The 25,810-nt window shown below is 43.4% G+C and overlaps 1 protein-coding gene across 1 annotated transcript in view; it reads right to left on the reverse strand.

Annotated features, from left to right (window-relative positions):
- tmem8b (transmembrane protein 8B) overlaps positions 1-25,810 on the reverse strand; it is a 142,015-nt gene that overhangs the window by 49,028 nt on the left and 67,177 nt on the right. The window contains exons 7-8 of the mRNA XM_034170983.1: positions 7,537-7,633; positions 5,932-6,055 (exon numbers count right to left, since the gene is read on the reverse strand). Of these exons, the coding sequence (XP_034026874.1) occupies positions 5,932-6,055; positions 7,537-7,633 (221 nt within the window). The remainder of the gene's footprint in view (positions 1-5,931; positions 6,056-7,536; positions 7,634-25,810) is intronic.

The following is a 25,810-nucleotide window of genomic DNA, read 5'->3' on the forward strand; positions in this document are numbered from 1 at the left end:
TTATATGAAAAATTGTGGATTACAGGCTGTTCACAAACAGACAAATAAACAAACAAACAGGGGTGAAAACATAACCTCTGCCCAACTTCATTCGCAGAGGTAATAATAAAAATAATACTTGCACTGTACTGTGCTGCTTTGTGGAGTGTGTGTGTGGGGGGGGGGGGGGGGGGCAAGAGCCTCAATGTCATCAGAGATAACCACTCTCACATTTTTTTACAATTCTTTTCTTGTACATTTCCATGCAGTTTTCTTTTGGTTTTATAGCTGGTATTTCATTGTAAGGAATCCCTATATGGTTATTCACGAACATAGTACAAGAATAAAAAAAAGTTTGTGTTTACAATCTTGGTTTATTTTATGAAATGCTTTACAGTCCTTCACAACAAATTAAAATCCTCTAGGGAACAAATGCATTTTTCTGCTCAGAACTAATTTTTAAGTGATACAGCTACAAAGACTTTTTTTTTATTTTAACGGATGTCAATCAATTAGTTGTGACATTAAAGAGCACCTGTCATTCACACAGCCTCATTCTTACTAACAAAGCCTGATGGATTCAGTGTGTGCAGAAACAGACAGTGATGTGATTGCTGACCAGATCACCTCAGCAGTGCTCTCATGCTCCCCACCACCCCTCCCCAATTTGTTATTATCTGCTATTAAAATTAAATCAGAACTCCCTGTTCGTTTTGAAAAAGTTAAAATTCATAGTTCATAGTTGAGTTTGCTGAAATATGTGTGTTGTGTGTGTTTTCAGCGCAGTCTCACACCAGATTGTCACTTTTTGATGCAAATGGTTCATTTTGATTGAATGCCCACATGTGATGAGTTGGGTATCCTACACAGTGACACACGGGGAAACACAAATCCTAATCCTACTCCTAATCATTACCGTGACCATATCCACAACTGTAAAAGATTAATATTTCCTGATGATGCGGATGTGGAGCGGATAGTTCCGTGCACTGTCACAGAGTCACCAATCATTGATTGAAATGCAGAGGAAAAAAAAATAAAAAAAAAATATATATATATATATATATATATATATATATATATATATATATATATATATATATATATATATATATATATAATTATTTCATGGTGGATTAATCATTCTATTCTGCAAATTGGCTGTTGAAAACGGCTCTAATCACCTTCTGACTCACAGAGGAAGCTGCAGCTGGGCCATTCGCGTGCGTGTGCACGTGTGCACGCAAACTGCTAACAAGCTGCAGAAAGCATTTTGAGCCGTCTAAAACAGTAATTATTTGACTTGTTTACATTGTCAAGGCTTGATAAAACAGGTGCGTGTTTTTTCCTTCTTGTCTGCAGCTGTTACAGTATTTATTCCTGTTCATAACAGGTTTAACTTCTTGTTATAATCGTTCAGATGAGCTGCACTCTGATGCGATCTGCTGATGTCACCACTCACCCTGTTCACCACTTCTTTACTCCAATCAGCTTGTCCAAGTCCAGCAAATGCTCCAGAGCCTGTATTGTTGGTATGAATAGTGATGCCAACGGCCCGAGTGTGCTTCATTTATGACCACAATGCAGATGCCGTGCACGCACAACACGTGTGCGATGCATCATAATACACCCGTAATAGTGCTGTGATAATCGCAATGCGTCTGATCCGTTTCCTCACTACATGCGTTATACAACCGTGATTGTTCATCTTATATTCACTTTAACAATGAGTCAGCACTTCTGTCTTTGTGCATCCTGCCCACTGCTGTTTACTACATAACTTGCATCAGAGAAGCAGATGAGAGGAGCAGCAAAGCTCAGCTCTCTACTCAATAACAGTGTTGCCGTGAATCGGAGGTCTTGGAAAATAAAGCAGTGCTGACTTATGGTTTGGTTTATAAATAAAATTAATACTGATAGAGTACCTCCATTAATGTCAATTCTGTCATTTGTACAAAGTTAAAATATAACATATATCTTTTAATGTTGAATAATGCACTAATTCTGAAGTTTTGTGACAAACACAGACAGATGGCAAAGGATTATGGGTAAAATGTGCCTCCGCTAACACTGATTGATTGACTCATTCATTCCATGTAAACCAACACGTTAATGTGAGGTGTGTTGTGTGTTGGTGTTTACAGATAAATGTGCTTTTGTAAAATATGCCATTTTTTTAATTTGTAAAAAAAAGGCATTTGCAAAAAAAAAAAAAAAAAAGCCACGTTGTAATTAGATAACCGTCCGAAATAACCGGTGTCAAAATAAATAGAAAACTGCCAACTACTAGACGTTCAGTTCTAGGGCAAATACTGACATGAACACTACTGGCCAGTAGATGGCAGTAGAGACTGTAAAAACTTGCCAAAACAAAATTCCAGATAATCAGTTTCTGCTACATTTAAGATGTGTGGAATTTAATAAACACAAACTGAATTTCAGACATCTTATATATATTACTCTGCAACAAAGATGACAGACAGTGTTTGACATAAGCAGGACTCTAATAGCAAACAGGAATTGACTGCAATGATTCCAATAGAAAATAATGGAGGAGCAACCTGAGCTGCTTCTGGCATTTTTACATAAAACAAACACAATAACAGCATCTATAAACCCAGAGAATATATTCATGAGAGTTTTAGGCACAATATACAAAGAGTTTAATGCTGTTGTCCGTGTGGAGCCTGAACAGAGTGTCTCAAATACATTTCTTCTGTTGTGAATGTACTGAGGTACCCATAATGCACCTGGGAACAGCATGACCACACTAAAACCTTCAAAATTAGTGCATTACTTAAAAACTAAAACATATATCTGATATTTTCACTTTAAAAACTTCAGACGTGAAGTTAATTTAAATAACTTGTCTGAAATTAGTTTGGTTAAAATTTAAACCATAAGTTAAAACTGTATGCCTCTGGATGACTTGGGTGATATTGCCAGCGTATCAGTATGGGGTCAAAAGAAATGAGCCTTTTTTCTTTTTTGTGACCAGTTCTCCTTTACCTGCAGAGGATAGAGTGGTTTCTTCTCGGACCAACGCTCCTCTGTTTATAGAAGATAAAACTGTGTATCTACTATAAACAGTGTTGCCACAGTTACTTTGAAAAAGTAATCCAATTACTGATTACTCCTTGAAAAAGTAACTTAGTTACTTTACTGATTACTCAATTGTAAAAGTAACTAAGTTAGATTACTAGTTACTTTTTTAGTTACTTTCCCCAGCTGCCGACAACAACCCACGTCAACATGACAATGATACCTGTTTTGCCAACTCACTTTATAGTCACCATTTCTTGACTTCAATGAAAACAAATACTTGTTTATAAAAAGTAAAATAAAGACCTCTTTCTTGACCTCATATTTAACTGTTGACAGCACTGTAACAGTAAAACTTGCAATTTCAAACCTACATTGTTTATAAATGTAACTATTAAATTCCAACATTTTTCTAACATTTAAATTCTCTAAACATTTTACTTGTCGAAATTATTATTATTTTAAGCAGTATTAGTAGTTGTAGTAAAAAACGGCTTCAAAACTGGACCTTTAATCTAGGGGTGTTGTGGGGGGGGGCACATCCTTGCCCCACGCCCCCATTCCATCTGGATTTGCCCCTGCTTTGGCGTTTGAGCACAAAGAATGGATAACATTTATTTATACAGAAAACAGGACCAGATTCACAGGTAAGAAAGTTTTATTGCGTTTTCACATCATGTGGTCCTCAGAAAGAGAGTTTAGGTGCATCTGAGTGGAAAACAGTGTTAGTTGTTGACGCGTCGCGGAGGATCAGCTGTTTTTAACGAGACGATACAGAGCGGCTCAGCTCAGAATTCTAAATAAAGGAGGGAAAAAAGTATAAAATGTCTTTGTAAAGCTCAGTGCAGGTGTGCTGACCACCGCGCTTTAAGAGGTGAGGACGAGTCGAGCAGCTGCAAAAAAACGCAGATGAAAAGCTCACAGCTCGCTTAAAGTGGGCAGTTCAGTCGAACCCCGACCTCCTGCCCACGGACCAAGTTTAATGCTGCTATCGACCCACAATGCAAAAATAATAGTAACGCACAGTGACTTGGAGAAGTAACTTTAATCTGATTACTGATTTGGAAAGATTAACGCGTTAGATTACTCGTTACTAAAAAAAAGTGGTCAGATTAGAGTAATGCGTTACCGGCATCACTGACTATAAAACATTTAACAGGTTTTAAAACTTAACTGATTTTAGATTTCATAGATGTTTGTAACTCTTCAGCTTTGTTTACCACATCTGCAGAAATACATTAGCGGTCTAAAAATTATTGGACCAAAATGTATCGGAAGATAATTAGTCTGATCTTCGATAATTAGTGGTTAGCGGATTAGCGGAACTGTGCCCACCACTGTGTGGCAGTATTGAAAATGTAAAAACCTCATGATACAGTCCACTGTTTATCAAGTACAGTGATGTGTTCTGCGCAGCCGGCAGGAGGGAACTGGGTTTAAATAGCGGCAACATTAAAAAGCGAACACATGCAGCTACAGGCTGATCTATGAACACGGACAAAGGCTGAGTATGCGCGCATTTTGGGTATATTTAAATGAAACACAATGCCGCAATATGCAGCTCTATGAATACGCCATTGTGAAAGGGGCTTTAATGCAAAGTTGTGAGGTTTGGACACTAACCTCTGACCTAGGGTGATGACAATATGTATTAGGTTCTTGGTTTCTTTAGAGGATCCTTGGGTACCGCTGAGATGATTTTGCATCAGAGGAATGGTAACTAAAGCAGACTCAGATGAGGAATATCATTTGCATTCTGAGGGAACATCAGTCTTTAATCCAGGGGTGGGCAACGAGGGCTGAGACACCGCAGGTTTTCCTTGCAACCAATCACCTCAGCAGGTGGGTTGCTGATGAGCTTCTACCTTGAACATAAACACCTGGTCGTCTTGAAATTACCTGCTGAAACACCTGATCATTAATGAAATCACCTGCTGGGGTGACTGGTAGCAAGCAAAACCTGCAGTGCTTTGGCCCTTCATCGCACATGATTGCCCACCTCTGCTTTAATCTAAAATGCAGTTGCCTCAGCGTTGAGGACCCTAGCAACTGGGAAAGATCAAGGGAACACCTGGCTTTTGGTCAAGTTGTGTATTTTTCAAGGTAAGATCCAGCAGACAGGTACATCAGTTGTGAGGACCCCACAGGCTGGAGAAGCTCAAGGGGACGACCACATTTCACTTTCGAGAGGTGGGGATAGACAGATTGTCTGTCTGGATGATTACCACCCAGGACCCAAGACAATTCCACGGTGTGGTAGATGTGGCAACATGCAACCACACTACATGTCCTCAAACTTGACCCTTAAAAGATTCAGAATGAGGAGTTGTTCCGTAATGTGCATGAAGCACCAGCCTGTTGAGGAGTCTGTTCTGATGGGGAGAAGCAGACAGAATTGAAAAGTTCTCAATGACATGGTGTGATTCCACTGCTGGCTTTTGAAGATTAAAACTCTTTCCTGCTGTAGTTTGAGCAGTGAAAAACAGAATAATGTGGGTCCACTGTTAAAATAAAACCATAGCTGTGAAATCGCCCATCAGAATGACTCCGTTCACACTCAACACGAAACACTGGAACTGCTGCCAACATTGCAAAGACTAAAGACTGAGTTGAAAAAGATGAATACTCGTGCAATCATCTGTTTTGTATTTTAATTAAATTTAAACACTTTGTAAACCTGTATTTCCACTTTGACATTAGGAACCCTTTATTTTTTGTGCAAAAAAAATAAAATAAAATAATAATTCCACTGACTCAATTATCACAAATCCTTTACTCCTGAAATCCTCCAAAGACATGAACACTGGCTTTTCAATTTTACCATGTAATTTTATTTTCTTATTCAAACAGTGTGTAGGAGATCATAAGCACACAGGATTTACATGTGGAAGCTGTTACTGTTTGTCTCACCCGTGTTGAGTGGCACACAAAGAGCGCAGGCTGAGGTACCAGGTGCCCGTTTGTGGATAAGGGATCCTCAGCTTGGTGGTGTTAGAGGAGGCATTCACGGAGAGAAAAAACCCACTCACTGATTCTGCAAAGGAAGAAATAAAAGGTGGTACTTATTTTTTTGTAACTGGAGACAATGAATCACCCAAAACAAAGTTTGAAACTCATGCAGCCTCAGAGTTACACCGAGAAAACCACTGATTACTTGTCATCCTAGTATCATGTAGGTCCCCCTTTTGCCACCAAAACAGCCCTGACTGGTTGAGGTATGAACTCCACTACACCTCTGATGGTGTACTGTTGTATCTGGCACCAAGACTTTAGCAGCACACCCTTTAATTCCTTTAAGTTGCCAGGTGGGGTCTCCGTGGATTGGGCTTGTTTGACTTTTTATTTCTCTTAGATTTTTTTTTTTTACAGCGTTCAATGGGCCCCAAACCTGGGATCTACAGTTGCATCCTAATCATTACTGGCATTGTATCCTAGGGCTCTCTTCAAGATGGTGACCGTTCCCTTAACTGTGGATATCTGCACCTCATGGGCACTTGGGTGACCAGGGATTGCCTCGAGGTATTTCTTCAGGTTCTTCTTCATAAGCCCTGTTGCTTATGAAGAAGCAACAGGGCTTGTTTGACCAGCATATCCCATTAGATGTGTGAATGGCTTGCTCACTGGTTTTTCTTTTTGTGCAACCTTTAGTAGGCACTGACCACTACAGACTGGGAATCGCCCACCAGAGCTGCAGATTTAGAGATGCTCTGGCCTTGTCATATAGCCTTCACACTTTCCCCCTTGTCAGAGTCACTCAAATCTCAAATCCTGCTGGACTGTACAACCTGCAGTGCTCCTAGTACGTGTATATATTTACTTATGTATATCCCTGGTCAACAATACTGTCGTTAAATCTGTTTTACTGTATGCACACTAGACTCAGTGAGGATGCCCACTGGTCATATCACTTTCCATACACATCCAACTTGGAGTAGTTTCCAGGACACTTTGAAGGGATTACATTTTCCAGATGGAAACAGACTGTTGAACACTTTGGGATACCCTAGGAAGAGTTAGAGGACTTGGCCAAGGACAGGAAAGTGTAGGATGAGCTGCTTCGTCTATTGCCACCACAACCTGGACCCAGATTACCGACAGACCTGGCCTACTATATCTACGGTATTTGTGTCCAACTTAGAGTGTGCATAGTATCTTTCTATTTTTCATTCTTTTGATTTACTATGCCTAGGTACTTGTGTCTGCCTTCTAGTTACACACTTTACTTTGCCATATCAATGTACAATTCTATTATCACTGCTGCTGTGTGGGATTAATAATGCTATAGCTTGTCTTCTCTTGATGCATCCCCATTTTCCCATTTCCAACACATCAACGTCAAGAAACAAAATATTAACTTGCTGCCTACTACGTATATCTCACCCAATGACAGGTGCGACTGTATTGAGATAATCAGTGTTATTCAATTCACGTGTCAGCAGTCATAACGTTATGGCTGATCAGTGTATTTCAGAGCATATGGAGGTAAAATATTTAAGAATAATAAATTGCATGTACCTGATTCACATTTCAGTGATGAGTTTTCTCGTAAGAAAAGAGGCATCCCGTGGTTCAGACAGCCAAACACGGTCACATTAGCCCCTCGCAGAGTAGACTGTGTGAGGAAAACACATGCAGAGCGCACAGTCACCATTCAGCATCCAGCTATCAACCATCTGCTGCTGTCACAGTGGTGAGCTGTTGGTGAACAAACACTGAGAGAGCAAACATTCAAACTAACAAATCAACTCAAACTGCTCTCCTTCTGTCTGTTTGAGTTCTGCAAATAAAGATGTCGGCACTTTACGTCCATACAGCATTAATTATGCATTAACCATGATCATAAATAAAGAAATATTAGAGAATTACTCACATCGTATGTAACATATGTGTAGGTCAAAAGGCGATCACAGTGGAAAAACTAACCACAAAATCCACTGCATGAGTAACATGGGGTTCAAGACATCCACATGTGGTGAAAGACAATGAAAACCCAACTGAATGCGAGTAGACATTCAATAATTAAAATGATGTTAAAACAGTGTTTACAGGAACATGTCAGTACCATTTTCACCACTTCTTAATTCTTCATGTATATTGCTTGGGCAACTGCTTTGACCTTGTGGTGGTGCATTTCTCTATACATGACCCAGCATGCAGGTGCCTCAGTGTTGAGGACCCCAGTGGCTGGAGAAAGCCAAATGGATGTCAACATTTTTCAGACTGGTTGCCTGTCTGGGTGGTTGCCATCCAGGGCCCAGTGTGGTTCCTTTGTGTAGCGGATGCAGTGGATGAGCACATGCTCCCAACCTTGAATTGACTGGTTGATTTCTCAACCTTCCACATTATTGTAGAATCGGTAATTTTGCTTGTATTGAGTTTGATGTTAGATCCTCATATAATCCACAATGACATTTGTGTTATTATATCTTTCTTTAATGCCCTGACACACTACTTGGAAGTACGTTGTGCTGAATGAATGGTGACAGTGCATCAGGAAAGTTATCTTAGCACTTCACTTTTTCCACATTTTATGTTACAGCCTTACTCCAAAATGGATTATTTTTTCCCACAAAATTCCACACACAATATCCCATAATGACAATGTGAAAACAGTTTTAAGATTTTTGTAAATTTATTACAAACAAAAAAAAAACTAAGCAATCACATGTACATCGTAAGTATTCACAGCCTTTGCCATGAAGCTCAAAATTTAACTCAGGCACATCCTGTTTCCACTGATCATCCTTGAGATGTTTCTACAGCTTAAGTGGGGTCCACCTGGTATAAATTCAGTTGACTGGACATGATTTGGAAAGACAGACACCTGTCTACATATAAGGTTCCACAGTTGACAGTGGAGGTCAGAGCACAAACCAAACATGAAGTCAAAGGAATTGTCTGTAGACCCCTGCGACAAGATTGTCTCGAGGCACAAATCTGGGGAAGGGTACAGAAACATTTCTGCTTTGAAGGTCCCAGTGAGCACAGTGGCCTCCATCATCCATAAATGGAGGAAGTTTGGATTCACCAGGACTCTTCCTTGAGCTGGCCGCCCGTCTGAACTGAGTGATCAGTGGCCTTAGTCAATGAGGTGACCAAGAACCTGATGGTTGTTCTGGCATAGCTCCAGCATTATTCTGTGGAGAGAGGAGAACCTTCCAGAAGGACAACCATTTCTGCAGCAATCTACCAATCAGGCCTGTATGGTAGAGTGGCCAGACAGAAGCCACTCCTTAGAAAAAGGCACATGGCAGCCCACCTGGAGTTTGCCAAAAGGGACCCGAAGGACTCTCAGACCACATGAAACAAAATTCTCTGGTCTGATGAGAAAATGATTGAACTCTTTGGCGTGAAAGCCAGGCATCATGTTTAGAGGAAACAAGGCACCAACATCATGCTGTGGGGATGTTTTTCAGTGACAGGAACTGAGAGACTAGTCAGGATTGAGGGAAAGATGAATGCAGCAATGTACAGAGACATCCTGGATGAAAACCTGCTCCAGAGCGCTCAACCTCAGACTGGGGTGAAGGTTCATCTTTCAACAGGACAGTGACCCTAAGCACACAGCCAAGATATCAAAGGAGTGGCTTCAGGACAACTCTGTGAATGTCCTTGAGTGGCCCAGCCAGAGACCAGACCTGAATCCAATTGAACATCTCTGGAGAGATCTGAAAATGGCTGTGGACCGACGCTCCCTGTTGTGTGTTGGGGGGTGTGGCTGGATATTTTGGTGTTCTTTTCTTTTCTTTGCTCTCCAGGTGGCATGAGAACTGATTTGTCTGTGGAGAAGGTGCTGGCTGAAGACTCCTTCACCCTCATCAACATCATGTACAGCACCTGTGAATGGTGCTCACATGCAACCTTAAAGACTTTCAGCTGAAGCAGATAATTGGATGGCGTTCTGCATTTAAGTCATGTGTGATTCAAGCAGAACTGCCGGGAACTCGACCTTGTGATGTTCGTTTGTGAGACGCTGAGGACCGCGCCTGGGTTTGACACATCGAGCCCGTGAAGCAAGGAAGGGTGAGGGACACATGCTGTCAGCACACATCAGAGGTGATTAAGTGTTTGACTAATTGTTAATAGTAACTTGGTATTTTGTTACGCAGTATACTTGAATTGTGATGAGAATTGTGCAGCTTGCTTCTCACTGCTGTGGCGTGCGGACAAGTGATCCTCCACCTGTTGTGAGAAGCTGCTCATTTGCATAAAGCTTAAAATACAGACCTGAATGTGTTGCTGATAGTGTGTGTCTTTTGAAGGATATTAGTTGTAACTGCTGACTTACCTCACCTCTTCTATGCTTCGCAGAGAGTCGGTTTGTCGTGTCCACCTGGGGGGTGTTTGGCGGTGGTAGTGGGTCCAGGAGCGCCGGGCTTCGATCCTTTTGGGCGCTGGAGAGCGTGCCAGCCTTCACTCCACCAGAAGGACGCTATTTTGGTTTTTTTACACTTTGTTGTGCACCAGCGGGTGAAATAAATACATTGTTTTTTTGGAACCACTTTCTGCTTATTTTTAGCGCTGGGTTCCGTCTGACGCAGGTCCGCTCCTCAACCCGCGTCGACACATAACAGTAGTTCCCGGCCATTCCATAATGGACCCAGCGGCAGAGGCGGTTCCTTTTGCCGAAAAAGTTCAAGAACACTTGGAGAAAATATGGGAGCAATTACAGCATCTCGCAAACCAAATTAAACAAACAGACGCCCGTGTGACGGAGCTCGCAGCGCAAGCCGTTCCGCTTCCTGCTGCGGCATCATCGATACCGGTGCAGATAACTCCGTCACCCAGAGATTCGGCGTCCGAACCGATTATTTGTCATCCGGAGCCTTATGCGGGAGACGTCGAAGCCTGTGCTTCGTTTTTGATGCAATGTTCTCTGGTTTTTGCTCAGCGACCGGCTTCCTTCTCTTCTGATGGGAGTCGTGTGTCATATGTGACAAATTTGCTCCGAGGTGACGCCTTAGCTTGGGTCACAGCATTGTGGAGTAACAACTCGCCATTGTTAGGATCCTTTAAGGCTTTCTCCCGGGAGTTCCGACTGGTTTTTGACCATCCGGTGAAAACGAATACCGTTGCTCAATGGTTGCTGAATCTCAGGCAGGGGAGGCGGAGTGCGGCGGAGTATTCCGTGGACTTTCGCATTTTTTCTGCTCAGTCAGGTTGGAATGCCGCAGCTTTACGAGGCGTGTTTGTAGATGGGTTAAATGAGTCATTAAAAGACGAGCTGGCAGTCCGTGACGAGCCAAACGATTTAGATGAGCTAATATCATTGGTGATTCGTCTAGATGATCGGATGAAGGAGCGTGGACGCGAGAGAGGACGCCCATCAGAGCGGGTTTTTTCGTCTCGGGGCTTTCCCCGACACAGATCTGGGCCGCCTCTTCTTCGCCCCACTGAGGCTCCTCCGACGGGACCTCTGGCTCCTCCTGTTGACGAGCCCATGCAGCTCGGATGAGCAGAGATTACTGTATTTCCCCGACATATATGTTATGTGTCAGACGCAGCTCGGAGAACCGACCAGCGTTTGAAGGACCCAGTATGAAATAAGCAGAGCACGGTACAAAGGCTAACTGAATTTAATACATAACAGTGATACAAAATATACAAAAGAAAGTGCGGTCTGGCGTGGTGCGCTCCCAGCAGCGCTAACGGTCCGGAGCCAGAAGCTGTTCGGACCCAAGGACCCCGCCGACACCCCCAATAGAATGGTTGATGTCCTCTCCTCTGGCTGCATCCTTGCCTTTGTTTCAGTCAGTCACTTAGCACAGGTGTGGCCAGGAGTTCTTAAACCTGTGCGGTCAGCCTTTATCCAACCATGTGCGGTCATTAGTCATAAAACAAAAAAGACAAACACAAACAACCAAACCACCCCCCCCCCCTCCCCAGGGGACCGTCCTATCAAACCCCGGGATGAGGAGAAAAGAAAAACCCCAAACTTAAGCCCACAAATAAAAGCGCCAAAACACCCCCCCCCCCCCCCAAACGACATGTAGGGACCAACACCCCCCAGAGGACTTCCCGCCAGCTCCAGGAGTAATAACCACAGCCGAGGTCCCTCTGGGATCCAACGTCACCCACGGGGACTCCCAGCGCCTCCCAGAGGACCACTCGTCAACCCCAGGAGATGCCTCCCCTCACGACCAACGGACCCAGCCCCGGCCGTCTATGGCTAGATGGACCCACAGCCCTTTCCCCCCCAGAGGACACCACAGTCAAACCCTGAGGGCGGAAACTGGGGGAAACCCCCCCCCAGGTGCAGAGGTTACCTGGGAAACGCCCAGCATAACCACACTGCACCACTCCAGCAACGCCGACACTACGGCTCACACGGCTGGAGTCAGAGGAGAAGAGAGGGCATAACAAAAAACAAAACAAAAAAAGAAAGAAAAAACAACAACCCAAATACCCCCCCCCCCCCATGACCCCCCAGGGGACCGTCCCATCAAACCCTGGGAGGTGAAACTGAAAAAAAAATAAAAAGAAAGACTAACAGACTGACATAAGGTTGCTCGGGTCCTTTTTTTTTTTTTTTTTTTTTTTTCTCATTTTTGGCAGAACTGCAGGGTCACGACCCCAGACACTAAATAGTGAAAAACAAAAAATAAAATCCCACACAAAAACCAACTCAAAAAACACCCACACAAAATAAACTAACACAAAACAAATAAGTGATTTATACCGTCAAGCTCCAACAAATCGAACACACCTGTTCCAACTTAAGAGCTTGACGGTAATGTGACTCAGTCACCAAAAGAGGGAGCCAAAGTGCTAAAAATGAAAAACCCCCTTTGGTGACAAAAAACAAACGAGCTGCATCTCCGTGCGCAGCTGTGTGCAACACACAACCAAAATGTGCTCAACTAAATAACGCCGGAGCTGATACAACAGACGCAGTAGTTATCTTTATCTGGGGAAACGGGGCTACAACTGTAACACAAGAAGCTCAGCGACCCGTGCCACAGAGCTCCGCCGTACGCGTGCACCCATTACAGACACACTCTTGCAGCTCCCGTTTAAACCTCTTATCTGGTCGGAGCGTGACGCGAAGCCGTCGCCAGTCACACTCCACCACGACCCACGGATAAGGCACAACACAGGAACACGGCTGCAAGAGAGCACAAATCAGTATTCAGCAATGGGTCTCAAACACGCACCATCCGGGCGGAGAGCACCCGCAACTGATCCGGATAACTACTGAACGTCTGCTGCCGCCTTCCCGGCGCGTTACCGTCTCTGCTACCGCTGGGTCCGTGATGTTTGGCCAGAGACTACTGTTATGTGTCGGACGCAGCTCGGAGAACCGACCAGCGTTTGAAGGACCCAGTATGAAATAAGCAGAGCACGGTACAAAGGCTAACTGAATTTAATACATAACAGTGATACAAAATATACAAAAGAAAGTGCAGTCTGGCGTGGTGCGCTCCCAGCAGCGCTAACGGTCCGGAGCCAGAAGCTGTTCGGACCCAAGGACCCCGCCGACACCCCCCAGGTGGCCGCAACAAACCGAGTCTGTGAAAGAAGGAACCATTATGTGAGTCCACACTCTACACACAGAGAGAACACTTAAAGGTGTACACAAACAGCAAACACTTCCTGGCTTGATTACTAATCAGCTTCCCAACCTGCAGGCATGGAACATCCAGTTCACAAAACTCCACTGCAGTGGAAGCCGATACATGACTAACATACAGCTCAATATAATAAAGGTGTGAGGGACACCACATTTACTGACTGTATAAATGTTAGTCACAAAATCTAACGTACCTCAGAAAGTGTGCTGACGAGCGTGAGACCTCACCCCCTCCTCTTTCACAGACCGTGCATCAAACCCTGGACGTTCTCTGCATCCACTGATGATGAGATGGCTCCCGAGACGACGATCTCACCCGTCTGGTCACAAGGTCGAGTCTCTGGCAAATACACACTGTATACTCCAGTCTTAAATGCCACCATGTTCCAATCCATATAGATGCACCTCAGCTGTGAGTCCTGACGAGCCGCAGGTGATCAGGGTGAGGTCCTGATAACCTCAGCAACACAGCCACTCAGTCCCAAATGCAAGCCACCTGGAAGGAAAAACAAAAGACAGAAACAAAAAGGCAGCCAGGCCCCCCAGCCATACAACAATATAAGCGTCAAGAAAAATAGTGGTGACGTATCTCCAGGTGTTCTGGGACAGGCAAAATAACACACATAAAAAAAATAAATAAATAAATAAATAAAAATCTAGTACGGGTTAATGTTTTGTTTTCTTTAAATAGGGGTTATAACTTGTTTGGGGAGTCAGAGGCGTGTCTGGTGGAGTGAATGTTAGGCGGTTAGAAGCCCGTCTGGGCTCACTTGTTAATTTTTATGTGTTTTTAGGTATTTTCTGTTTGGGTTGTTGGGTCGTTTTATTTTGTTGTTTTTTATTTCCCTACATCCCTAACCCCAACCTCACTTGCCCCAAGACCGTTTGTCTTGTGGGTTGTGGGGTGGTGCAGGTTGGTCACGCTGAGCATTCTCAGAAGACCTCTGCACCTAGGGGGGGGGTGTCAGGGGCGTTTTTCTTGGTTTGGTTAGGGCCTGGTTCCACTCCAGCCTCGGTGAGCCTTTGTACCGTTCGTCATTGGTGTTGCCGGGGTGTGGTGCAGCGGAGACATACCTCAGTCGGAGGGGTGGGCCGATCTGTTGCCGTTCGCCATTTCGGTAGTTCCACCCCTCCCGAGAGACTGGGGTATGGTCGAGTTGGGGCACCGGACGTATTTCCGGTTCTCCGCTGCGCCTTGGGGTTGGGGCTGGGTTAGTTTTTCCTGTTCCCTTCCCCGGCTTAATGTTTTGAGCCGTTCGCCAAAAGTGAGCCGCCGAGGGGCTCTGGGAGGGACCTGGGGTCTTTCGGGGAGCCGGGGAGGGTAACGGGGTTTACGGTCGTTTTATATCCCCCCGGGGTTGTTTTTGGTAGTCCTCCTGGGGTTGAGTTTTGATTTTGTTCTGTTTCCTTCCGGGTTCCACCTCCAGGGTTGATGGGACGGTCCTCTGGGGGGGAATTGGCTTGGGGCCAACTAGCCAAGTGTGGCCGGGTCTGGGGTTCCGGGGTTGTGGGGAGGGTACCTCCTGGGGTTGATGGTACGGTCCTCTGGGGGGTGTCGTTTGCTCCATGTATACCTGGGGACCTGTGTGGGATTCTGGTTCTGGCTGTTCCTCCTGGAACTGGCGGTAAAGGCCTTCTGGGGGGGGTTGGGCTCTGCAGGTCGTTCTGGGGGGGTTGTTTGTTATTTTTCTTTTATGCATTTATGTTTGTATTGTGTTTGTGGGGCTGTGTTGGGTTTTTGCGTTTGGGAGTTTTTCTTTTCTTCCCGGGGTTTGATGGGACGGTCCCCTGGGGAGGTTTTGGGTGGGTTTTGTGTTTTTTCCTGTGTGTTGGATTGTACTGGGGAATGTTTTGGGGCTTTTGTTGATGCCAGCCGGCCTTCCAGCTGTGGTGCCCTGTCATGCTGTCTGTGGTGGACCTTGGGAGCATGGTGCTGTCTGCTTCCTGACGAGGACCCCGGAGGGAGGTGCTGTTCTCGGGCCTGGTCTGTTCGGTCACCGGGAGGCTTCCCGTTAAAGGGGGGGGGTACTGTTGTGTGTTGGGGGGTGTGGCTGGATACTTTGCTCTCCAGGTGGCATGAGAACTGATTTGTCTGTGGAGAAGGTGCTGGCTGAAGACTCCTTCACCCTCATCAACATCATGTGCAGCACCTGTGAATGGTGCTCACATGCAACCTTAAAGACTTTCAGCTGAAGCAGATAATTGGATGGCGTTCTGCATTTAAGTCATGTGTGATTCAAGCAGAACTGCCGGGAACTCAACCTTGTGATGTTCGTTTGTGAGACGCTGAGGACCGCGCCTGGGTTTGACACATCGAGCCCGTGAAGCAAGGAAGGGTGAGGGACACATGCTGTCAGCACACATCAGAGGTGATTAAGTGTTTGACTAATTGTTAATAGTAACTTGGTATTTTGTTACGCAGTATACTTGAATTGTGATGAGAATTGTGCAGCTTGCTTCTCACTGCTGTGGCGTGCGGACAAGTGATCCTCCACCTGTTGTGAGAAGCTGCTCATTTGCATAAAGCGTAAAATACAGACCTGAATGTGTTGCTGATAGTGTGTGTCTTTTGAAGGATATTAGTTGTAACTGCTGACTTACCTCACCTCTTCTATGCTTCGCAGAGAGTCGGTTTGTCGTGTCCACCTGGGGGGTGTTTGGCAGTGGTAGTGGGTCCAGGAGCGCCGGGCTTCGACCAGAAGGACGCTATTTTGTTTTTTTTACACTTTGTTGTGCACCAGCGGGTGAAATAAATACATTGTTTTTTTGGAACCGCTTTCTGGTTATTTTTAGCGCTGGGTTCCGTCTGACGCAGGTCCGCTCCTCAACCCGCGTCGACACATAACACTCCCCATCCAACCTGATGGAGCTTGAGAGGTGCGGCAAGGAAGAATGGGCAAAACTGCTCAAAGATAGGTTCACCAAGCTTGTGGCATCATCAAGAAGACTTGAGGATGTAATTGCTGCCAAAGGTGCATCAACAAAGTATTGCGCAAAGGGTGTGAATACGTATGTACATGTGATTTTTTTTAATAAACTTACAAAAATTTCAACAGTCTGCAGTCTTATTTTTTTTTTCTTTCCACCAACTTGATGGCAATCTTGGGCATTCTTTGATAGTTGCATCAAGAGTTCCCAGTGTTCTGGACCAGCAATCATGCTACTTTTGTATGAAATCATGTGGCATCAAGGACTTTCTTGTTCCGTTGTAGCTCCATCTTATGCGGTCTTATTGGAGTCTTGATGATGTACTAAATCAAAGCAGTTCTTGTTTCAAACATGATGAATCATATTCTACATTGTAATAAGGTAATGGTGTTGTAGAGAAGTGCTGTGAGTTGATTTTTGTTCAAAACATGATCAAGATTCTCCAAGGCAGCCTTTATTTGGTGCATTCATGGACAGTCATGTTTGTTTGGGCATGATCTAAAATGCAGTTGCCTCAATGTTGAAGACCACATCAAAAGGAAAATACCAAGGGAATGCCTGACTGTAACAGATAACTGAGTACTTTCAAGCGATGGAGACAGACAGACTGTCTACCTGCGTGGTCGCCATCCAGGATCCTAAATGGCTCCATAAGTGTGGTGGATGCAGTGACATGCTTCCAAGCCTGACCCAAACTCAGCCAACACAAACTCAAGCAAACCATGCAATTGGAAGGACAACTGCAAGGAGACCAAAGAAGAAGGTCCACATCATGCTAACTGATCCCAATCCAGAATTACAGGAGGAAACTTTTAAGATGCCCCACAACCAGGTGCATGAAGGATAACAATCTCAAGACAGCCCCATCCTTCCAGACAACCGAAACTAGTGACAGACACATTATCAACACAAGTATAAGAGAGATTACTTCCAGAACAGTGTGTAGACATCTCACAGCTGTGGACATCCGTGCAATAGAACCCCATCAGGATCTTAAAGCACTAGCACCAACTTACAAGGCAGCCTGACCTGCCACTCAACCTCACATGGTCTACAGACAATGGAAAACATTCTATTCACAGATGAATAAATGTTCAGTCAATTTATTCTGATAGATGACTCAATATGGAGGTGAGTGTTATATTCAACCTTCTATCCTGCAGATGGATCATTTTGTTTGAAGCAGTGGTACAGTCTGAGGTGTCATCTGTTCTCAGACAAAACTGATGTAACATTACATCAGATCTTAATTCTTACAGGCACTGTCAGTACAACGTGGCAGTAACATGTCTGTTCTTTGAGCAAGATGATGCTCATACACACAGAAACAGAATTTCCTTCAAAACAACAATGTGGAAAGGCAGTGGACCTATTAGGGATCCAACATAACCTCCACCCCCACCACTCCCTGAACATCTGTGAGATGCATTTGGTTGACAAGACAGCAGCCAAATCCACCATGCAATGTTAATGACCTCAATCAAGCCTTGTGACACGCTGGGTTCAGAGCCCCAAGCCCTCATTCACTGTTTGCATTGGACTATGCCTCACTGCGTGCATGATACTGACTGAAAGTTTGCATCTGTAAAGTTGTTTCTCAGCATATGGTCAGTCAGTGATTTCAGGTCATAATTATGTGTTCAACCATTCTTATTTAACCGAGATTAGGTTTGGAAATTGGGGTCAAAAAACAACATTTCTGAAATTGCATTTTTACAACCAATCACTGCTTTGCAAAGAAGAACCTCAATATACAGTTTATTTTAAAAACCTGTGAAATTATTATTTTCCGCCCTCTCAATGAGTGAAGAGTGCAGCAGTGCAGAGCGTCCATATGTTTTGGCATAAATATTGAAAGGTGTCCAATTAAGCAGCTTGTCAGACAGCACAATCAGATCATATCTTTAGCTTTTAGAAGATAAATCGCTGCATATGCAGATGATTTATATCTGCAGGGAACGTAAGTTACTCCACTTGTGATTGGAATTACTTGGAACAATTTTTTGTTGGGTAATTAAAAAAGTTCCTTTCCTCCATTCACACAAAATGAGCATAATATAGGTGCTAAAAGTTGGCAAAGTTGTTGATTGCTACAATTGATTGAATAAACACTTCGCCAGGTGTTGAGATTTCAGGTTTGCTAAATTCACCATCTGGACTCTCTTCAAACACTCCTACTGGGTCCCTCCAACTTTAATGGTTTCTACTCCAGATTAGGCTGGACATTTTTTTAAACCTTTTGATACTTAAGTGAAATATCTGATACTGTTCAAAAACTGATTTTTAAGCATTCCTGGCTGCTCATTTTATTGTGGAGCTGTCATATAACTGAACAGAATGTATTCCATATCTTCACCAGGTTTTCTGACCATGGTCACATTAATTTTGGAGTAACACTGAGAACACAAGCTGCTTGAAAAAGGTCTTGGAAAAAAACATTAGAAAGGGCTTCACACTCACTCATCTTCATCCACTTACTCCAGTTAAGGGTCACGGGGGGCTGGAGCCGATCCCAGCAGTCATAGCGCGTGAGGTGGGGTACACCATGGACAGGACGCCAGACTGTCGCAGGGCCACATATAGACAAACACACACAGTCACACCCACGAACAATTTAAAGTTTCCAATCCACTTAACCTGCATGTCTTTGGATGTGTGAAGAAGCCGGAGCCATGCAAACACAGGGAGAACATGGAAACTCCACACAGAAAGGCCACAGGTGGGAATCGATCCCATGACTTTGCTGTGAGGCAGCAGTGCTAACCACTATTGCACCGTGCTGCCATGAGAAAGGCCTTATTCACATTCAATTTATATTTCAGTTAAGTCAGACGCTTTAGGGAGACTTATGTTCCAATTTGGTGCTATATAAATAAACCGAATTGAACTGAACAGAATTGCAGTTCAATACATTCATTGACTGTCACATGAATATAATCAATATATTTCCATCCATCCATCCATTTTCTTCCGCTTCATCTGAGGTCGGGTCACGGGGGCAGCAGCTCAAGCAAAGCCGCCCAGACCTCCCGATCCACACACACCTCCCCCAACTCTTCCGGGGGAACCCCGAGGCATTCCCAAGCCAGCCGAGAGGCGTAGTCCCTCCATCGTGTCCCGGGTCTTCCCCGTGGCCTCCTCCAGAACACCTCTCCAGCGAGGCGTCCAGGGGGCAGTCGAAAAAGATGCCAGAGCCACCTCAGCTGGCTCCTTTCGACATGGAGGAGCAGCGGCTCGACTGCGAGCTTCTCCCGAGTGACCGAGCTCCTCACCCTATCTCTAAGGGAGCGCCCAGCCACCCTGTGGAGGAAACTCATCTCGGCCGCTTGTACTTGCAATCTTGTTCTTTCGGTCATGAGCCAAATCTCATGACCATAGGTGAGGGTCGGAACGTAGATCGATCGGAAAATCGAGAGCTTTGCCCAACCTACTCAGCTCTCTCTTCACCATGACGGTCCGATACAGCGACCACATCACTGCAGATGCTGCACCGATCCGTCTATCGATCTCATGCTCCATCCGACCCTCTCTCGTGAACAAGACCCAGAGATACTTAAACTCCTCCACTTGAGGCAATATATTTCCAGTCTAAAATCTCACAAAATGAGTTTACAGTCAGGTTTGGAGTTGGTTCAAGAAACAAAAAGGAAACAGAAATGCTTTTTTTTAATGTTCTGGAACAGAAACACTTATTTGAAATAATGGTAACATTCCATTTTTTTCATTCTTTTATTGCAAACGAAAATATGTTGTACTTGCAATAACCTGGTACTGAGTTTGCGTTCTATCATCCTTTGAACACCTGGCACGTCTTTACAGAGACAAATCGACCAACAGCAGGCCATTAAAGAAAATATGGTGCGGTTTTGTTTTCAACCAGAAGAGGCAAATATTGTTCTATATACCTTATAAATGCTGTTATTTTGAAGTCAGCTTCCTCAGTGTTTGACATGTAAAGAGAAATAATGCACCACTGTAGACAATTAGCTAGCTCCAGTTACTAAACAATGTGTTAAACATAGCCTAGCTTATTAACTGTGGCATCAGTGGTAGAACATAAAGCAAAATATGGTCAATATTTTTATAACATCTGAAAGACACATATTGTTATGTCCAGAGGTGGAAAACCCTGGTTTCAGTGAGTAAAAGCCTTGTCATGTATTGTTTCTACCTGTGCAGCTAAAACAGACATTTTCACTGATTAGCTCATCTTTGGTTCAAACAGGTTCAGTAATGATCATTTTAAGGTGCAACCCAAAACTGGAAGTGTAATCATAGCAACACTACTTGGAAGGAACAATACAAAAAGCTCTGGTTGACATTTATTAGAAGGTGAGAGAAAGCTAAGCTAAATCCACATCTTTTGGCTTAATTAGCTCTGTGTGTTTAATTGAACAGGTGAACAAACAAAAGTAGAGTATGTACTCAATGTTGAATTCATATAACTAGTCAACTGTTAAGGATCATCGTCATGCTACATGCCAAACATCTGAACTTTTAAATGACGCTTTCATATAATATTTGTCCAGTAATGTTGAAACATGTCACATTAAGTAGATGCGATTAATGTACAGTTTCACTGTAGTGCTAATACAGTCACTTGCCCAGTTCCGGATCATTGCCAGTTCTGGATCACTGCTGTAGTTTTTGTGCTGCCGTTTCTCGTAATCAGCACGAATAAGCTAATACTTGGTACCAATGGAAAGATTGATGTTTTGTCTACAAACGACCACAAGCTCAACTGGATCCAGCCGTCCTTGTGATCAGCAGAGGAATCAAAACATCCCGGTGTCTGCTGTCTGCGCGCTTTTTCTGACTCACTCATTCCTGCAAGTTTTAAAGTAACGATCTCTAAAACATAGCAAAGGTGAGTTAGCTGTTTGGTGTTTTCAGTTCTAGAGTGGGAAAATACTTACTAACTTGGGTAGAAAATGTCAGTGTGTTATGTCTTGCTGTTTAATTGCTGCGCACATTTATCTCCGATGCAAAAATTTGCCAGTTCCGGATCACTTGAAGCAGCAGCCTCGTGTCAGTACTTGTGAGCCTTGTGGACTTTGTTGTCATCTCAACATCACGAATGGACATGAATGTGGAGGCTTTTACTTTTTAATTCGGGAGAAATCTCACCTCCACACTTCATTTTTTGCTCGTAAAAACGTATAACGGCACTTTTCGAAACAAAGTAAATTCTCATTTAATAAGTATTATTTCTATCATTTTGTGTTCAAAACACATTCTCGGGCACAGTGTGTATCATTCTGCATTAGAAGGGCTCCAGCCAGATGCCAGGAATACCCCCAAAGTGACACAGAGTGTCGTGATCTGGAACTGGCAAAAGTGATCCGTTTCTGGCAAATGTTTGCGCCACACATAATGTGGCTTCACACTTTAAGTAGAAGCGCTACTCCACCCAGACATTTTCAGCTAAATAACATCTAAATACCCAATACAACAATACACAATAAAGGACATTCAGTTGCATTATGGCTCCGTATAGCGGGACTTTAAAAAAGGTGATCCGGAACTGGGCAACCGTCTGTACTGTAACAGATTTTATGATAATATGACAACCCTTCACAGATCTGTAACACAATCCATTCATCCAGAAACCTTTGTTAGAGCTCAACTGTGCCTACTATGGTAGAACCAGAATTGAGAGTGCACTGGCAATTTTTAAGACCTTTGAGCCAAATTACCTTCTCGAAAAGAGGATGCTAAATTGTTACTGTGCATTCCTGCTGTATGGGCACCATATGTATGCCTGTTTCCACACAACTGGTATTTATAAAGATAGTGCTGTTATTTCAGCTACCCTTATTTTCGAGGGCACTGTGCCCTGCTGTCGCCGTCCTGCACCCCCTACCCTCAACCTCGTGTCCCCGCCTGTCTTCAGCAAATTCTGCTTGCAGACGTTCTCGCTTCTACCCTTCACTTTATCAAAACTGGCTGGAATACTAAAGTGTTGTGGACATTTACCACTGATCTAACACTAGGGCTACGTCCGCACATGCAACTAGCTAACTTGTATAATATCCAAAAAGCAGTACATCACAATGTGCAGGGTGTCTATTTGGTACCCGGATCATCTACTACCACGATAGTGTCTAAGCGGACACCACTAGGCTATCCCATGATGCAGCTGGAGCCTGGCAACTTAAGAAGAACTTCCTGGGAAAGTTCAAAGAAGGTAGTGAGCATATGTGAAAATTACCATGGTTTTCTACAAATGCACATCAGGAGCTGTTTGCATCAGAAAGAACATTTGGTGTAAAACTTGTGCCAAATCAACATGCGGATCCACCTCGGATCTGCTGTGACAACCCCACGTGAAAACAAGGGTGCAGCTGAAGGGACTTACTTTTTACACATCAGAAGCCCTTTTATAAAAGTGTGCTGCTGCAAAACAGAATTTTTCCCAAGATACTACTAATATCTGGGTCAAAGGACAGGTAAGGTGAAGGTGGCATAGTTTGCCCAAACTGTGTCCCTACTACTTGCTCGCTTACTACACTATGCATACTAAAGTGACTGTTGGGTAGTGTGTACAGTACTAACCAGTGTTAAATACATACTAAGGCCCCATATAAAAAACATCAGTGTATCATCCCTGCGCATGCTGAAATCGACCCACATAAATTTTTTTTCATTTTTTTATTTATTCAATGTTTTGGCAAATTTCATTGACGGCTGTACAGCTGATGCAAGAAGTGGCACATATAGGCAGTGAGTATGCTTTAGCCGAAGACGGCCAAAATTTACCGAACCGGGCCTGGAAATTGCCGTTTGTTGTCACTGACAACCATGCAGTCAGTTGCTTAGTCTCACTCACACCCAGTATGATGTTTATGACGCTACTAGCGTGCAGCACGCTGACTGTATTCAACATGGAAACACAATTTATTTTAAGGTATGAAACAACATTGCATGTACCTGTTTATAAGAAAAAATAAATAAATAAAAGAATCCGCCTACCCTCACCACTTTTTCTGATGTCAAGAATGATAAACTAATGTTTTTTTAAGGGGCCTAAGTATTCAAATGCATAGTAGGTGACATAAAAGCATAAATGTACCATGCACACAGCTACACAATTATACCATATGTGACTTTATTACATGTTCATGGATAGGTACCCACCATCAATCTGAAAGAACAGCACGTTAATGTCCAGAGAAATTTATTTCCAAAGACAGAGAACAGCCAGATAGCTGGAATACGTATCTATCTGATCCTCCCGTCAGCACAACTTAAAACCTGCAGTAAGTTCAAATAAAGGTCACTCCAGCACATACATGCATCTTTTAACAGCTCCTAGCTCAGTAACACACACACCCCCAAACCCCCAAAAAGAATCATCATCAAACAGAATAACACATCATAATTTCCTTCCCCAAAGAATCTGGGGTGAGAACGTGCGTTCCTCACACATACTTCAGAGCAGGCGCACACAAAATCTTTTCAGAGCAAGTCGAGCTTGAAATGTGGAAATGAAAAATTAGGCGAGACAGAATTTAACCTAAAACAAATCAGCCAGTATCACAGAACATGCTTCCTTATTCATTCATTCATTTTCTATACCCATTTACTCCAATTAAGGTTCATGGGGTCATTGGGAGGGAGGCGGGGTACTGTCACAGCTTGTCACAGGGCCTGCTTTCTTACTATCATTAAAATATCATTTCTGTTCATGCACACATTTATATTCATGTGTCCAATTTAACATTAACAAACTAAGTGACAGTGTGTGCTAAATCTGACTTCAGCCGTATTATTCTTATTCTATAAATAGTTGCAGTCGTGTGTAATGGTTGTGCTCTGGTATTGTTTGAGGACCTTGGAAATGCAGCTACAAGATGAGAACAGCTATTGAGAGCTTGTTCTGATGTTCTGGCACAAGATGACAGTTTGGCACGTGTTCTGCTTTAGGTTTCCAAAGGTTGTTCTCTGTGTTCTGTGTCAGGAAACTGGTTTAGTCTTAAAGCTCCAGACACAGAGAGGTTGTATATGGTCTGGCTGCCATGCAAGGCGCGCAATTGCACACATGTTGGGGATTAAGCACACCTCATTGGTTTTCCTGTCTGATGGGGTAATTGAATCACAGATCCTTTGGTCCACCTCTTTAACTGCAAGCCTTTCACCTCCCCAATCATTATGTGTAATAATTATATACAACCCCTGGCAAAAGTTATGGAATCACCGGCCTCAGAGGATGTTCATTCAGTTGTTTAATTTTGTAGAAAAAAAGCAGATCACAGACATGACACAAAACTAAAGTCATTTCAAATGGCAACTTTCTGGCTTTAAGAAACACTGTAAGAAATCAAGAAAAAAAGATTGTGGCAGTCAGTAACGGTTACTTTTTTAGACCAAGCAGAGGAAAAAAATATGGAATCACTCAATTCTGAGGAAAAAATTATGGAATCACCCTGTAAATTTTCATCCCCCAAATTAACACCTGCATCAAATCAGATCTGCTCATTGACATTGACCCTATGTGTCTTTTTGCAAGGAATGTTTTTGCAGTTTTTGCTCTATGGCAAGATGCATTATCATCTTGAAAAATGATTTCATCATCCCCAAACATCCTTTCAATTGTCCAAAATATCAACATAAACTTGTGCATTTATTGATGATGTAATGACAGCCATCTCCCCAGTGCCTTTACCTGACATGCAGCCCCATATCATCAATGACTGTGGAAATTTACATGTTCTCTTCAGGCAGTCATCTTTATAAATCTCATTGGAAAGGCACCAAACAAAAGTTCCAGCATCATCCCTTGCCCAATGCAGATTCGAGATCCATCACTGAATATGACTTTCATCCAGTCATCCACAGTCCACAACTGCTTTTCCTTAGCCCATTGTAACCTTGTTTTTTTCTGTTTAGGTGTTAATGATGCCTTTCGTTTAGCTTTTCTGTATGTAAATCCCATTTCCTTTAGGCGGTTTCTTACAGTTCGGTCACAGACGTTGACTCCAGTTTCCTCCAGTTTCCTCCCATTCGTTCCTCATTTGTTTTGTTGTACATTTTTCGATTTTTGAGACATATTGCTTTAAGTTTTCTGTCTTGACGCTTTGATGTCTTCCTTGGTCTACCAGTATGTTTGCCTTTAACAACCTTCCCATGTTGTTTGTATTTGGACCAGAGTTTAGACACAGCTGACTGTGAACAACCAACATCTTTTGCAACATTGCGTGATGATTTACTCTCTTTTAAGAGTTTGATAATCCTCTCATTTGTTTCAATTGACATCTCTCGTGTTGGAGCCATGATTCATGTCAGTCCACT

The sequence above is a fragment of the Thalassophryne amazonica genome, chromosome 5 (assembly GCF_902500255.1).
Source record: "Thalassophryne amazonica chromosome 5, fThaAma1.1, whole genome shotgun sequence".
Lineage (NCBI taxonomy): Eukaryota > Metazoa > Chordata > Actinopteri > Batrachoidiformes > Batrachoididae > Thalassophryne > Thalassophryne amazonica.